The following is a 17,139-nucleotide window of genomic DNA, read 5'->3' on the forward strand; positions in this document are numbered from 1 at the left end:
GACTCAAAGAAAAGCAGCTTCAGAGGACCAGTCAATGGCATCCAAACCGGCAGCAAGAAAGACTGCGAGGCTATGAATAAAAGTGACCCTGTCAGCACAGGGTAATTTGTATGTACAAACCCAATAAAACAAAGACTGCATACTACATCATCTCTTAGTAAAAAGTTTGGCCTACCTGTAAATTTCATAATCTTGGACAGGACACAGGCTGATTATTCATAGATCAAAAAGAGGGGAACGTGAAAAGAGATTCACAAAAAAGTGGTTACATCTTGGACAGAATGCGATACTAGTAGTAATTCCAAAAATTATGCTTCATTTCACAATACGCATGTAGACAATTAGGTAAATACCTTGGTTCACATTGGTCCTGACGAAGCCGAGTGAGATACGCCCATCAGCGAAACACGTTGACGTCATACGTCAGATACGTCACTTCCGGCCGCACGCATTGGCGCCATACACGCTGACCATCAGGGAAGTCAGCCATACACGCTGGCCAAGAGCAGTGCAAGGCTGTACAAGCGCCAAGGCGGGAGAGGAGCCCACTGAATAACAGTCCCGATGGTGGCGGCTGCCTCCGGGACTGCGCTTGGTCTTTCAGACGAGGGAAACTCTGCAAGAGTATCATCTATGGCTTGGATGGTGAGTGAACTGCTGCACAGATAATCGGAAATAAGGCGCAAGTTCGCCATTACATATTCACTACAAGGAACATATTTACTGACTGTCCATATGTCACCTATTTGTTACAGGATGGGGACAGCCTGTCTTATTATATAAAGGTGCATGGCACCCTGCATTTATTACAAGGCACGGTGGATCCAGCATTTTGCATTTCTACATCAAAATTAAGGTGGTTATATAGCCCGCATGTCGCGGTGAAGAAACCCCTTAAAGCAGGGAATGCGAGACAGCTCCCTGGACAATTACTTGAATGATCTTGCCATGACCATGTTTGTCTTGAACCTTGAGCTCTTTGCTCTTCCTATGAACTTCCTGATTTAAGCTATGTCTCTGCAGTTCCTTTTTGCCAGATTATTGTGCTCTCTTCAGCCAGTATCTCATTCGTCTTCTCTGCTGCTGACCATATTTTGCTCGCTTGTTATCAATCCTTGGCTTGTTCCTCGACTACGCTTCTGGACCCCCGCTGGGGGTGCAATCCTGAGAACCACGACCTGGTGCTAACAGCATAATCCGTCTCTCCCATCAGGAGCTCAGGTGAACACTGGTTAGTACTTAGACTCCACACCACGGGTGAACCTGCGCCATCTGTTACTACTCTTAGCTACTAGTCTTAGAGCCTGACACCTGATAGTGACAGGTTGTATGGAGCCTGATCATGATAGCCATGCAGTGACTGGATTTGTTGCAATTGGAAAGATGAGCCAGTGTCAGAAATCCTATCCCCGATCCAACTGTCAGAACTGGTTGGTCCATTTAAACCCTGGCCATTTGAGAAGGCAGAACTATCCTCAGGGCTGAGGAGGGAACACCCTTAGGGTTGTTTGGCCAAGTTCAGCCTACATCCATATCTAAATAAACTGAGGAGCATGAGGTATGGATGGGGCGATTCATATGTAGCCCGTTATAAACAAGGTGAATTGGTGGACCTCATTGTGCTCGTCAGCAGGATAAACAATACTGCCAGAACTGTAAAACTTTATTTCTGCTTTTATCCCAATAGCCATAATCTGTATGTCGTTTTGTATTTTTCCTCTTTGTACATATTATATGCACTGCTCACCTTTGGAATATTACATTTTAAAATAATAAGTGGCTTCTGTGTACTAAGCTAGGACTAATTTCCCAAGAGATTGTTGCAATGTAGTGTATGTGTGCTTGGTCTAAGCTTCTTGTTAATCTGTATGCAATTGCATTGTGCGTTGACAGATTCCATGCAGATTGTGAACTACAAGACAGAAATTTGTGTGTTTATGTGTGTGTGTGTGTGTGTGTGTGTGTGTGTATGGTTTCCTAGCGTCTAGTGACACACTGGAATGTCCTCAACAGGAATGGTCAATTATTTGTTAAGGCATGCAACAGCAGGATCAACAGTGGAAACAGCCCACCTTTTAATTAGTGCCTCCTCAGTAGGGTATTGGCCAGCAAAATGCTTGGAAGGAGAGAAAAAGGCTTTTCAGGAGTAGACTAGTCACCATACAAAACAAGTTGCAGTAATGGGAAGGTTTTGAAAGGATCAGGGACTTTAAAGGGAGCCCAGACTGGTAACCTTAGATAATTCTGATGCTGGTCATTTTACATTCCACAGTCATGTGCCTGGCAGCCACAGGATAGAACTGGGCAGTGCAATAACAGACAGCATGCAACAAATGTTAAAACAGCTGCAGCCCTGTAAAAAAAATTGCTCTAAAGAAAGAGTTTCCAAGCTTAACCCCTAGTGTGGAACGGCAGGAGAAATGAACGCATGCCAGGCCCCATTAAAACGGAAATAAACCTACAGGAATTAGATACAGTGGCGGTCTGGAGAGTGCCCTGAAACACAGCAAGCTAGTACTGGAAAGTGACAATCACATTCCAGGCAGTCTTTAGCCCTTTAGGTAGGCACACCCCTAAGGGAGTCTTTAGGAACAGGATTACACCAGTGGGTGTATCACAGCCCTAGACCTAGAAAAAGCTCTGAAAGAAGAAATTGTGGTAAAAAAGAAGAGTCAAGGAAAACTGGTTCGCTTTTCTCTAAGGAGAAAAAGATGTCCATTCTCCCAAGATACTAACTAGCAAGAAACTGAAGCATGGTTAACAGCTTTCTTGTTTACCATATCTCCTGCAGCAATATGACCTAGTTGTCACAGAAGTGCTTATGGCACTATGGGGTCAGTTCAATAACAATGTTCAAATGCTATATTTGTGTTTTTTAGACCTATCGCATGCAAAAGTCAATGCATCAAAATAAAATAATTAATGAGATAAATACTGCACATTTGGTAAATATGTGAGGTAAATACTGCTAAAAAATGATTGCGATAAATCATTAAAGTGTTACTAAACCCAGGACTCTGCATTCACTATATCTGGTCTCCCATAGGACACACAACATGGAAACGCAATTATTTTAGTAAATAGAAACTGCTAAATACCTTTTCTCATCAGCAGTATATAGCAGTCTTATGACTTCTATCAGTGTCAAGCCAAGCACATTTTAAAGCTAGTAGGAGGGGATTTCATTCTGCTCTAGGAAGATACAGAATCTCTGACCTATGCCTGGACAGTGCTGACTGGCCCTGTGCTGATCATAAGCACTCTTACAAGAAAAAAAAAACCTCTCTAGTAATACACACCAAACTGAGCAAGTGCAGAGTGACTCCACACGATATGTCTTATCAGGAGATAAGAGGGATAAACTGGAAGAAGGGGAGGATCAGAGAAGTCAGGATCAAACAGCGTTTTTATACAATGCAGAGAATTAACCCGTTAGGTTCCACAATGAGTATAACAAGAATGCTTTACTGCATATACAGACTGATTTTACTGTTGTGGGTTTAGTAACACTTTAAAGTCAATCCAGTAAACATGATGCAAGCAGTAGATTATGAATGTACAAAATAACAATGAAGGGTAGGCCTCATTCACACAGGGCGTACTAAACCGTATGTCTGTGGAAGTGAAAGAAAAATTATGCCTGCTTGCATTTATATATTATATAGATATATAGATTAAAGATATTTAAGCAGTACTGAAAAATAAGCTGTCTATACTGGCATTCCTCAGTGTTGCAAAGACTGCTTATAATCTCACCTACCTGAAGGTAGCTTCTGTCCCTACAGCATAATCTAGAATCGCAGTTTCTTCATCAGCAGCTCTGCAGTCTTCCTGTATATGGAATCCGCTTTCTTATCCTAACAATAGAAAATATTCAAATCTGTAATAACACACCCAGTGGACCGTGCACACAACTGTCACAGGTGTAATTCTTTCCTGTACATGTCTGGCTAACGAGTCACAAGGGTTTTCCAGCTACAGCATTTTACTACTGTATACCAACATCTAAAGCGGGCAGAGAAAAACAAGAAATTTAAAGGAATACTACCAGGCAATCTGATTAGCTTCACTGATTAATTTATTTCCACTCCCCTGTCTGTTTTTCTAATGACCTTAATAACAGTTGTTTTTTAGACCTGGTTTTAAACCATGGAACAAAAAACTGACACCCCTTACGCTGCAGAATTGCGCTGAAAAGACAACGCACTCCGTGAACTGTGCCCCCCTCTAAAATCAGTCAATACTGTGCTGATGCTGAAGAAACATGCCCATATACAATCACTGCCATACTGACTATGCAAAAAAAAAAAAAACAAGTCCATAGATATACAAAAACAAGTCAACAGATAAACACCCAGCATACCTGAAAACCTTTGAAAATCCATGGGCCTGAGAATGGGAGTGGGACAAAGGGTGGAGTAGCCGATCAGGCTAAAAGCTAGTAGGTGAACACTTTTACAAGGCACTATATATTGCTAACATAGAGGTAATAGTTATTTTCAAACACAATGTTGATATAATAGTACAGTATTTAGTATAGTACAGTGAAGGAAATAAGTATTAGATCCCCTGCTGATTTTTTTTTTTTTTCCAAAAATAATTTTATTGGAAAAGTTAAGGCAGATCAATGTACATACAAATATGGATTACAGTCCGAACATAGATACAATATGCAGCCTTCTGTTTCGCAGACGGGCTACGGGTTTGAATTGTAGTACAAATCGAGGTGAGGTATATCTTTATATCAAAGGTGTATAGCAAACCAGCAGGTACAAAGAGTGTAATAGATAAATCGTTATAGGTATATTAGCTGATTTTGAATGTTTGCCCACTCACAAAGAAATGATCAGTCTAAAAATCGAATAGTAAGTGTATTGTAACACTGAGAGACAGAATAGCAAGAAAAAATTCAAAAGAAATGCATGTCTAACAAATTATGAACTGATTTGCATGTTCATGAGGGAAATACGTATTTGATCCCCTATCATTCAGCAGGATTTCTGGCTACCAGGTGTCTTTCATACAGGTAACAAGCTTAGAAGCAGTCTCTTAAAGGGAGTGCTGCTAATCTCATTTTGTTACATGTATTAAAGACACCTGTCCACAGGAACAATCAAACAATCAGATTCCAAACTCTCCACCATGGCAAACACCAAAGAGCTGTCCAAGGATGACAGGGATAAGATTGTAGACCTACACAAGGCTGGACTGGGCTACCAAACTATTGCCAAGCAGCTTGGTGAGAAGGTGACAACAGTTGGTGCAATCATTCGCAAATGGAAGAAACACAAAACAACTGTCAGGTGACAGTATGTGAAAAAAAATTTATTTAATGTATACCGTATTTTTCGCTCCATAAGACACACTTTTTTCCCCCCAAAAAAGGGGGGAAAATGTCAGTGCGTCTTATGGAGCGAATATGGAGCGGCCGGTCCAGGATTTCCACTGCCGCCGTGTCAGAATACCGGGCCGGCCGCTCAGCTGTACAGCGGGACCTTATAGAGATGACTGCTGACCTTTGGGGAGGGAGGGGGAGCGGGTACCTGAATTTGACAGGTACCCGCTCCCACTTCCGTGGAGTTGTTCTTTCATCTTACCCGTTCCTCTATCCAGCGGCGCGGTCTTCCCGGCTTCTGTAGCGTGGGCATGACAGCCGGGTGCCAAGTGCGCATGCGCAAGAAGCGGTGCTTTTTGTGAATGGTAAGGCGGCACCTGGGACACATGACAGATCCCAGAAGCCGCCGGACCAATCACAAAGCGCAAGTGCTTCTCGCTCATGCGCACTGGGCACCCGGCTGTCATGCCGAGCGCCATTACAGAAGCCAGGAAGACAGCGCACGGCTGGATAGAGGAACAGGTAAGATGAAAGAACAACTCCGCGGAAGTGGGAGCGGGTATCTGTCAAATTCAGGTACCCGCTCCCCCCCCTCCCCAAAGGTCAGCAGTCATCTCCTGTACTGTTAATAAATGTACTTTTTGTGATAAACTTACCAATAATCCCAATCTATCTCAAAATTTCAATAAACCCACATAATCCAAAAGGTGATAATCAAATCTGAATTAAAATAATAATAAGTCTCCCTCTAATATATATTCAAAATCATCAAATATACCAATCAAAATTACAAAAATAAAATAAAATAAAATGTATATAAAAGTGTCCAAATCACCAAAAAATTAATAATAATAATAATAATAAGTGTCCAAATCGCCAAAAAGGTATGTAATATAAATAAATAAATGTCCAAAAATCCCAAGAAAAACAAAAATGTTCTTTATGTGTTCAGTGAAGCAAGACGATACTCCAAAAATGCCTTGTTATCCTCAAAAGTAAAAAGAAAAATATATCATAGTGTAATATCCTCAAACATATATATATGCTTCACACTGTGCAAAACTCAAATCACACCAAAAAATAGTGAAAAATCAATAAATCAAAATAAACGTGAGAACTCGTGATCACTCCAATCTCAGGTGAATAGTGATACTAGGTACCAATATCCTATATACTCCAGCCAAAGTAGATGCTAAATACCATTACCCTCTTATGGTATATTCAGGCATATACTGTTAGATAGGAAAGCCAATCCTCCATCACTCTTATCCCGGGGTATTCCTCATATGGGCAAAGAGAAGGCTCAATCAGGCAGATTTCATAAAAAGATATAAATTTATTCCACACTTACATGTAAAAATCACTTTATCCAGCTCTCTGTACTGCACATTTCAATCTCCCTAAGGGGAGTGACGTCATCACGCACGCACGCTAACCGGAAGTGTCGCCGCGGCCATTTTGTCGGTTGGAAACAATCGTTTTTTCAACCAGAGATTGAAATGTGCAGTACAGAGAGCTGGATAAAGTGATTTTTACATGTAAGTGTGGAATAAATTTATATCTTTTTATGAAATCTGCCTGATTGAGCCTTCTCTTTGCCCATATGAGGAATACCCCGGGATAAGAGTGATGGAGGATTGGCTTTCCTATCTAACAGTATATGCCTGAATATACCATAAGAGGGTAATGGTATTTAGCATCTACTTTGGCTGGAGTATATAGGATATTGGTACCTAGTATCACTATTCACCTGAGATTGGAGTGATCACGAGTTCTCACGTTTATTTTGATTTATTGATTTTTCACTATTTTTTGGTGTGATTTGAGTTTTGCACAGTGTGAAGCATATATATATGTTTGAGGATATTACACTATGATATATTTTTCTTTTTACTTTTGAGGATAACAAGGCATTTTTGGAGTATCGTCTTGCTTCACTGAACACATAAAGAACATTTTTGTTTTTCTTGGGATTTTTGGACATTTATTTATTTATATTACATACCTTTTTGGCGATTTGGACACTTATTATTATTATTAATTTTTTGGTGATTTGGACACTTTTATATACATTTTATTTTATTTTATTTTTGTAATTTTGATTGGTATATTTGATGATTTTGAATATATATTAGAGGGAGACTTATTATTATTTTAATTCATTCAATTCATAATTCATTTTAATTCAGATTTGATTATCACCTTTTGGATTATGTGGGTTTATTGAAATTTTGAGATAGATTGGGATTATTGGTAAGTTTATCACAAAAAGTACATTTATTAGTTTATTCACTTCCTAGGGAGGAGGTAGTGTTTTGTGGTTGTGGTTGTATAGGAGCTTTTTGATTGATCTCCTGTACTGTGTCCGCAGTCTCTGGTCATCTCCTGTACTGTGTCCGCAGTCTCTGGTCATCTCCTGTACTGTGTCCGCAGTCTCTGGTCATCTCCTGTACTGTGTCCGCAGTCTCTGGTCATCTCCTGTACTGTGTCCGCAGTCTCTGGTCATCTCCTGTACTGTGTCCGCAGTCTCTGGTCATCTCCTGTACTGTGTCCGCAGTCTCTGGTCATCTCCTGTACTATGTCTGCAGTCCATTAGTTCAGAATTTTTTTTTCCTGTTTTCTGCCTCTAAAACCTAGGTGCGCCTTATGGTCAGGTGCGTCTTATGGAGCGAAAAAAACGGTATATTTTTTTTGAGAAATCTGGGGTCTATCAGACTCTAGATATCTCCTCTGCTCATACATTATCTAATCTCACCAAGATTGGTGTAATCAGATGCTTTCCCAATTTACAAATGGCACTGTTTATGTCCTGTGAAACTGAAATGATGAAATGCCCGAAGCTTCCAGTTTCTCAGACTATAGAGATGATTGGCACTATTCTGGTCTCCAATCAGCTGTATGGTCAGCTGGCAGAAACACCGGCTGCATTCTCAGGTTCCCCCGATGGCACAGGACTGCCCGAGAAGGCCGTGGAAGCCAGCGGGGTGGTGGGCGGATGGAGTGGGGGGCATCTTCAGCTGCTTGTAAAAGCAATCCTGCAGCTAATTAGCCACTAGGATTGCTTTTACATGAATCATCTTGGTATAATCACTCAAAGTCCAGTGATGTACCAGTATGTCGCTGGTCCTTGTTGGGTGTATATGCTGTTTTCTTCTGTGGGCTGAATGAAAAAAAAAGAGAAGAAATCTCTGCCAGAAAAAGTGTGTGGTATGCCCACCCTTAGAATATCATGAATTGTGCCCAAAAATATTATAAAATATATATGCCGAAGCATAGGGGCCATCCACCCACTGGCCACCCCAGGCCCCCATGCTTCGGCATATATGCTCTTTTTTTTAACTGCGGATGACAAATCTCATCCAACATCACCGCACACACCTACTTATGTATATTCTGAGAGCAAGACCCTGTTGCTGTCAGAATAAACAAGTCGGTGCTGCAGCTGAATGGCATTCTCATTTCTCAAGCAGGCCTTTCCCCCCTTTCTAAGACGGTTATTTGCAATCCATTGGGGGAAGTCCTGGCGATTAGGTCGTACAGTGTCATATGCGCCAATTCCAAGATTGTACAAAAGTCTAAATAGTGGTACACTTGAATAAAAATTGTCCACGTATAAGTGGTACCCAATATGAAAAAAGGACGACACCAAGTCCCAAACTATCTTGCCACTGCTCCCCATGTAGTCTGGGCATCTGGGGGGCTCCGCATAACTATCTTTTCCCTTGTAAATACAAAACTTATATGTATAGCCTGTTGCCCTCTCACAGGTATTACACATCTTGACCCCATATCTGGCACGTTTGCTGGGGAGAAATTGTTTGAATGCAAGGCGGCCAGAAAAATGAATGAGGGACTCATCAAAGCAGATGTTTTGCTGGGGAGTATAGACATCAGCAAATTTTTGGTTAATGTGATTTACGAGGGGCCGAATTTTGTGCAGCCGGTCAAATTCAGGGTCACCCGAGGACGACAGAGTATATTGTCGTTGAAATGCATAAAACACATTATACTCTCATATCTATGCCTGGCCATGGCAGCAGAGAACACGGGCATATGATGAATTGGGTCTGTGGACCAATACAACTGCAATTCATTTTTTTTTAGTAATGTCCATATTGAGGGTTAGGCCCAAAAAAACTTTAAATTCGGAAACCATAATGAGTTTCCAAGCGAAAGGTCTGGCAAGGTCTGAATTTGGGTTGGCGGCGATAAACGGTTTTGCATATAAATTGCGTGGTCCACAATCAATGCATACAGATCTTCCGTGAAAAAACGCTCCAAAAAATCAAGGGGAGTTGTTAAATTTGCGGTTTCCACTTGAATTCCGGGTTGGGCAGAGAATGGGGGAAGTACGGGTGCTGCAGAATTTGTGGGCTGCCAATTGAAATTTGCAAGCACATCCAGATGGATACTAGGGGCTCTACGGGCCTGTGTGCAAATTCTTGGTTGCTGCGGGACACTACTTGTTCTCGCCACCGCACCAGCTTGTACTGCACTTATGGGAATCGCCACATCACCAAGTGATACTGCAGTGCTGGTATGTGAAAGACCAAGATGTACTAGGCCGCTGGTGCTCGCCAGTTCACCAAAAGGTAGAGTAGCACTAGTACTGGCACTCTGCTGCATATGAGTCATCACAAGTTACCGGCAAGTGCTAGCAGAGATCAGGCCTGATTTTGCGAACACTGCGGTTTTGTGTGCAATGTATCAAGTGACAGTGACCTACTGACACTGCACTTGCTGGGGGAGAAGGGGAGGGGTAAGCATAGGGGCTAAATGCAGGTGCTGGCCGGAGCCGGGGCTGATCCTGCTAACGTTGCGTTTTTGGAGACACTAATGTGAACGCTGGTATAGTGCTGATCTAATCAAAGATACTGATCCGTTCAGACACTATACAAGCATTGGAGGTTTATTGTGCATGTGAGCATGTTCCTGGCAATCAAGGGGTTAAATGTGATTACTGGTGTACTGACGGATAATCTGACGCTATCTGGGAGGGGCACGAAAACCACGGGAGCGCGAGTCACTTATAAATATATGTGATTTTGAGCACCCATGCCACCCTGTAGCAGTATTTCTACTATAGGGTGGTGCGGAAGCGGTTAAACATGCCCAGTAAAAAAAATTTTAAAAATCAAATTTCGGCATAAATTTAGGCTAAAATGTATTCTGCTCCATGTCTTTGCTAAAAAATATCCCAATACGTGTAAATGAATTGGTTTACGTTAAAGTTATAGAGTTTACAAATGGCAGTATAGATATTGGAATTTTTTTTTACTAATAATGGCGGCGATCAACGACTTATAGTGGGCATTCTGACACTGGGGGGAACTTGGTGTCACTGACACTAAAAAAAAAAAAAGCACTGACACTCTACTAATGGCACTGGACAGGAAGGGGTTAACATGAGGGGCGATCACAGGGTTAACTGTGTGCTGGGAGTGTTTTACTAGGGGGCGGGGGTGTATGCTTCACTGTAAGTGCACTGCTCTGGATGGCTGTGCACAGCCTTCCAAAACAGTGTGCCCAAGCCAACAGGGAGGATGGCTGTTAGTAAACAGAGCAGCCCTCCTCTCTGTTGGTGATTGTTGGTAAGCACCAGGCGCCGGCAGGTAATCACTGGCCGGGACCCGGTGATTGACAGCCGCGGCTGCAAAAGGTGGCACGGGAGGAGCGTTCGCCCCCTATCCGGAAATGCAAAATCACGTATATACATGTGATTTTGCGTTCCCGTGCCGCCCCGTAGCAGTTTTTCTGCTATAGGGCGGTCTGGAAGCGGTTAAAATAAATGGGTATTTTTTCATAACTCTGAGTGGCAGATTCAGAACATGGTTCTAAAGCAGGCCATACATGACTACGGGTTGCAGGAAAGAAAATCGTTCGATTCCCCATCAACACAGTCAGTTCTGTCCCACAGCACTATTGTGTTCTCCTGGCATGCAGCCTTCCGGGCCAGAGGAACACAATGATTACTGCTAGTGTATATAGCCACCGGCAGTAATCGCATGTAAAAAATCTGACGGGCTAATTGTACCCAAGTCGATCAATGGATCGACCTGGGTACAACCAGCCTGCCCATAGATGGATAGGATCTCTGCCAGTCCTTGCTGAACCGCTGAAATTCAATCCATCTATGCCAGGCTTTATATATGATCATTTTACTACAGTTAAAATATCTTGCCACAGCAATTCAATCTGCATTGTTAGGTCCTTGTCACACTTGCCATTCTCCAGCAACAGGATCACTATGAAGGACACATTAGGAAGAGGAAATAGTCGCTTACATGTACTAACCCCTCAGTGTTGGATGAATGAAAAGTCACTTTCTTGCTGACAACTTACATCATGCAGCATTTTCAGCAGCAATGCCTTGCTGATCCAGCTGGTAGAGTAACATACAAGGCAAGTGAATGTTCTCGAACACTCCAGCAAAACTGTTATGGATGAGTTCTCATGTGTGCATTATTTTATTTCTAAACCTGAATTGGAAATAAAAATATTTGGGAACTGATTTGCTATGAGTAACAAAAAAAGTATTTGTTAGCCCAAAAGGAGGTGAAGAGACATGACTATCACAGCCCGGAAAGTACCTGAGACGTCCTCTTACAAAGAGTTCTCCTGGCATTTCTACAAATTTCCTCTGGGGACAGAATAATATAAGGTTCCACTTTCCAACCCGGATCAATGGGTGACCTGCAACTACAAAGAACAAAGCAGCAAGTTACAGGGCTGAAAAGTACATTAGGACCCTCAGACCCAGAAAGACTGAATAGAAGGTAATAGTAGATATACATTTTAACTATTTTCTTATTTACAAAACATTGATTTCAAAATCTTGCAAACAAAGCAGTGTCCAAATAAGTGTCAGTCTCATGCTATAGTGACAATCAAGTAATCAAACATCTGGGAAACCAACCCGTATTTGATCAGATGCTTTAAAAAGTAGGGGAGATGTCAGGGGTCCTATAGACCACTGATGTCTCAATAAAGAGTACCTGTCACCTGCCCAAAGCTATCAAAAGGGGCTTGTTCAACTAGGTTTCATATGCATATGTAAATTGTGTGCTTTAACACACATGTGAGGTATTGCCATGAATGTCAGAGTGACAGCAATAATCCTAGCACCAGAGCTCACGTTTAAATCTAAAACAATAACCTGTAAAGGTTTTTAGAGCATCGCCTATGGAAAACTTTAGGAACCGTAGTTTGGCACCATTTCACAGATGTGAGCAATTTTAAATCTTGACGTTTAGTATCTATTTAACCACATACACTGTTGCTTAGTTCAAGTGAAAACAATTTTTTCCATCCTGCTCCACTGAATTTTGCTGTCGCTACAGTTGAAAACTGTAGGGGCAGTGACGTCACCACGCATCGGACTACTATCACGACGAGTACTGACGGAGTGATAACAGTCCTACGAGGCTGATCTTCACCACAGTCTGAGGTTTATTTGTATAACAGGCTTGTTTAATATTTGAAAAATGTGAGTGCAATATGGGAGTATATTAAAGTTGGCTTTTATACACCTTGGATAAGGCACCAGATTTCCATTTCTTTTTTCTATATGGATCATATGAGGATACACTGAGCATTGGAGTGAGGAGAGGTTCTAGGAAGGAGTGATCCTGACACCTACACAGGCTTAGAAGAGAAGCCCTATGATTCCGGCTATATAATTAGAAGCAGCTTGAAAGGAGAGTATATTACCATCACAATTTTTCTTGCTGAACTTTATATCATTATTTTTGCACTATTTGCACACTGGACTTTATGAATTTATTTTTAATTAGGTATTTATATTGCAGCATCAACATTATATTTGTATTTAAAAAAAAAAAAATGTTTTTTATTTTTATTTATTTGACACTGTTTATTTATAATGATATATTGTGGGAATACACTTTGATTAATTTTTTTGGTGATGCAGTTTATAAGTTGACACTTTCACACCACATATTAATTAAGAGTTATATATTTTTTTATTCACTTTTTAATGGTACGGCAGTATTAGAGCGCGGTAATTATTCAATTTATTTTTCATTTAGCACACTTCCTATGAGGGTGAGCAAAAATTCCACCAACCTAATACATTGATTGTTGACTCCAGTGGCTCACAAGTTCATTCATATAATAGTTGAAAACAAATATCAATTTGAACCCAACAATGACTTGAAAATCAAACGAACATTCTTAAAACAAAATATATGAACGGCTTGCTTACAGTTGTGATCTGTGATTGGCCCACAGCAATAACATGGTACTTGGCTACCTGAACAATGTGATTAGCTTTAGCCAATCACAGATCACAATCATAAAGAAGCTGTTCACGAATATTAACCCAAAAAAAGGAAAATGTTTAAAAACCTAAATAAAAATAATAAAGGTTTTTTTTTTCTTTTACATACTGTCACCAGTCAGTATCCCCGATCACCACTATACCAATCATATGATGACAATATACTTCACTGGTGACAGTATGTAAAAAAAAATGTATTTAATTTTTTAACTTTCCAAAAAACTGTGACAAAAAATGACAACTTCAAAAAACTGTCTCCACTCATTTGTGGGGTATTTATACTGGCATTTTAAGGCCTCAATAAATTAGATTGGCCATCAGTACATCAGGATTGATCCATTTTCAAATACACAGTATAATATATACCATAGTTTGTGAGATAATAACCTAAAAAAAGTGTGGGGTATAACTTATTTAATATGTAAAATTGAAAAAAAAGAACGAATTCTTGAATATCCCTATGCCGTGGTAAATATGAATAACCAACTACAGTATCTTACAGAAGTGAGTACACCCCTCACATTTTTGTAATTACAGTATTCTATTCTTTCATGTGACAACAATGAAGAAATGACACTTTGCTACAATGTAAAGTAGTGAGTATACAGCTTGTATAACAGTGTAAATTTGCTGTCCCTTCAAAATAACTCAACACACAGCCATTAATGTCTAAACCGCTGGCAACAAAAGTGAGTACACCCCTAAGTGAAAATGTCCAAATTGGGCCCAAAGTGTCATTATCTAGTGTGGCCACCATTATTTTCCAGCACTGCCTTAACCCTCTTGGGCATGGAGTTCACCAGAGCTTCACAGGTTGCCACTGGAGTCCTCTTCCACTCCTCCATGATGACATCATGGAGCTGGTGGATGTTGAAGACCTTGCGCTTCTCCACCTTCCATTTGAGGATGCCCCACAGATGCTCAATAGGGTTTAGGTCTGGGGACATGCTTGGCCAGTCCATCACCTTTACCCTCTGCTTCTTATAGCAAGGCAGTGGTCGTCTTGGAGGTGTGTTTGGGGTCGTTATCATGTTGGAATACTGCCCTGCGGCCCAGTCTCCGAAGGGAAGGGATCATGCTGTCACGATCTGGGTCAGGTTCAGAGACCAGTTGCTACAGCAGTTGTAAGGCTTACCTGAAACCAGCAGGATTGGTACACCAGCGGCCCACCCTGGGAATGACGCAGGCTCACCTGAGGTGCGGGGTCTAAGCATCCACCGGTCTTCCCCAGAGCTCCTAATGGTGGAGATGGATTTGGCTGCGTGTGAATGCCAGGTCGCAGATCTCAGGATCACCCCACCAGGGAATGAGTAGGCTGGAAACCAAAAGCGGATCAAACAGTTCAGGGATCAAACAGAAGCGGAGTCAGTCACAAGCCAAGGGTCGGTCACCAATGGTAGTAGATAGGATGAGGCAGAATCGTAGTCAGTAGCAAGCCAAAGGTCGGTAACGTAGATGAAGACGGCAGCAAGAACAGTAAGCAGGATATTGGCTGGTAAGGCACAATAATCTGGCAACCAGGAAGTGCAGACACATGACTTTTATAGGAAGTTCATGGGAGGAGCAAGGAGTTCAAGGTTCAAGACAAAACAGGGCAAAGGTAGGATCATCCAAAGAATTGTCAAGGGAGCTGTCCAGCATTCCAGGTGGCTCAGCGAGAAGAAACACTGTCTCCCACCGCAGAAGGCCCAGGTTCGATTCCAGGCTCTGACACATGCTCTGCTTCAGTATGTCATAGTACATGTTGTCATTCATGGTTCCCTCAATGAACTGTAGCTCCCCAGTGTCTGCAGCACTTATGCAGCCCCAGACCATGACACTCCCACCACCATGCTTGACTGTAGGCAAGACACACTTGTCTTTGTACTACTCACCTGGTTGCCGCCACACACATCTGACGCCATCTGAACCAAATATTATTATACAGTATTTATAAAGCGCCAATAGTTCGCTCAGCACTGTACATTACAAAGGTAGACAATACATGAGACAGTACAATAACAATACAGTGCGATACATGAAGGGTTCGAGGGCCCTGCTCCTTGGAGCTTACAATCTAGGAGGGAGGGGATAGTGGTACAGGAGGAAAAGCTGTGGGGGATGGAGTGGTAGGAAGAGTGGAGGAGATTGGCAATTAGCAGGGGGCGGGGTAGGCTTCCCTGAAGAGGTGGGTTTTCAGGGTGTGCCTAAAGGAGAGGAGAGTAGGTGATAGTCTGATGGATTGGGGTAGGGAGTTCCAAAAGCATGGGCGATGCCCTGGAGAAGTCCTGGAGGAGGAGACCAGGGAACTGGAGAGTAGGAGGTCTTGTGAGGAGCGAAGAGTACGTGTTGGGTGGTATTTGGATATCAGGTCGGTGATGTAATTTGGGGCAGTATTATGGACAGCTTTGTACGTCAGTGTAAGCATTTTGAATTTGATCCGTTGGGCAATCGGAAGCCAGTGGAGGGATTATCTTGGTCTCAGACCACAGGACATGGTTCCAGTAATCCATGCCCTTAGTCTGCTTGTCTTCAGCAAACTTTTTGCGGCTTTCTTGTGCATCATCTTTAGAAGAGGCTTCCTTCTGGGAAGACAGCCATGCAGACCAATTTGATGCAGTGTGCGGTGTATGGTCTGAGCACTGACAGGCTGATCCCCACCCCTTCAACCTCTGCAGCAATGCTGGCAGCACTCATACGTCTATTTCCCAAAGATAACCTCTGTATATGACGCTGAGCACGTGCACTCAACTTCTTTGGTCGACCATGGTGAGGCCTGTTCTGAGTTGAACCTGTCCTGTTAAACCGCTGTATGGTCTTGGCCAACATGCTGCAGCTCAGTTTCAGGGTCTTAGCAATCTTCTTATAGCCTAGGTCATCTTTATGTAGAGCAAGAATATTTTTTTTTTTAGATTCTTAGAGAGTTCTTTGCCATGTTGAACTTCCAGTGACCAGTATGAGTGAGAGCGATAACACCAAATTTAACACACCTGCTCTCTATTCACACCTGAGACTTTACAACACTAAGGAGTCGCATGACACTGGGGAGGGAAAATGACTAATTGGGCCCAATTTGGACCCTTTAACTTAGTGGTGCACTCACTTTTGTTGCCATTGGTTTAGACATTAATGGCTGTGTGTTGAGTTATTTTGAGGGGACAGCAAATTTACACTGTTATACAAGCTGTACACTCACTACTTTACATTGTAGCAAAGTGTCATTTCTTCAGTGTTGTCACATGAAAAGACAGAATAAAATATTTACAAAAATGTGAGGGGTGTACTCACTTATGTGAGATACTGTATATGGTTAGGGAAAAATATATCTAATCTACTCTGAGAATATTAGACAGAAGAGATGTATTTCCTATTAGTGGTTGAATCTGGTACATATCAGACTGAGATCAAAATTTTTATTTAAACAAAAAAAAATTCAAAAAGACCTAAAACGCTGTTTTGCAGATTTTCAGGCAGGATTGTAATATATCATTATGCATGACAGACTCCCTTGTCATAGGCAGGTTAA

The 17,139-nt window shown here is 41.8% G+C and overlaps 1 protein-coding gene across 3 annotated transcripts in view; it reads right to left on the minus strand.

The window, feature by feature from the left end:
- The window catches only part of PPP1R26 (protein phosphatase 1 regulatory subunit 26), a 71,761-nt gene that overhangs the window by 6,213 nt on the left and 48,409 nt on the right, over positions 1-17,139 (minus strand). For all 3 annotated transcript variants that reach the window (XM_089684681.1, XM_089684680.1, XM_089684682.1), the window contains 2 exons: positions 11,926-12,034; positions 3,761-3,857 (listed from right to left, as the gene is read on the minus strand). In XM_089684681.1, the coding sequence (XP_089540807.1) occupies positions 3,792-3,857; positions 11,926-12,034 (175 nt within the window). In that variant the 3' untranslated portion in view covers positions 3,761-3,791. The remainder of the gene's footprint in view (positions 1-3,760; positions 3,858-11,925; positions 12,035-17,139) is intronic.

Source organism: Staurois parvus, unplaced genomic scaffold, assembly GCF_062004578.1.
Source record: "Staurois parvus isolate SC_StPar_1 unplaced genomic scaffold, SC_StPar_1.0 ptg000352l, whole genome shotgun sequence".
Classification (NCBI taxonomy): Eukaryota; Metazoa; Chordata; class Amphibia; order Anura; family Ranidae; genus Staurois; species Staurois parvus.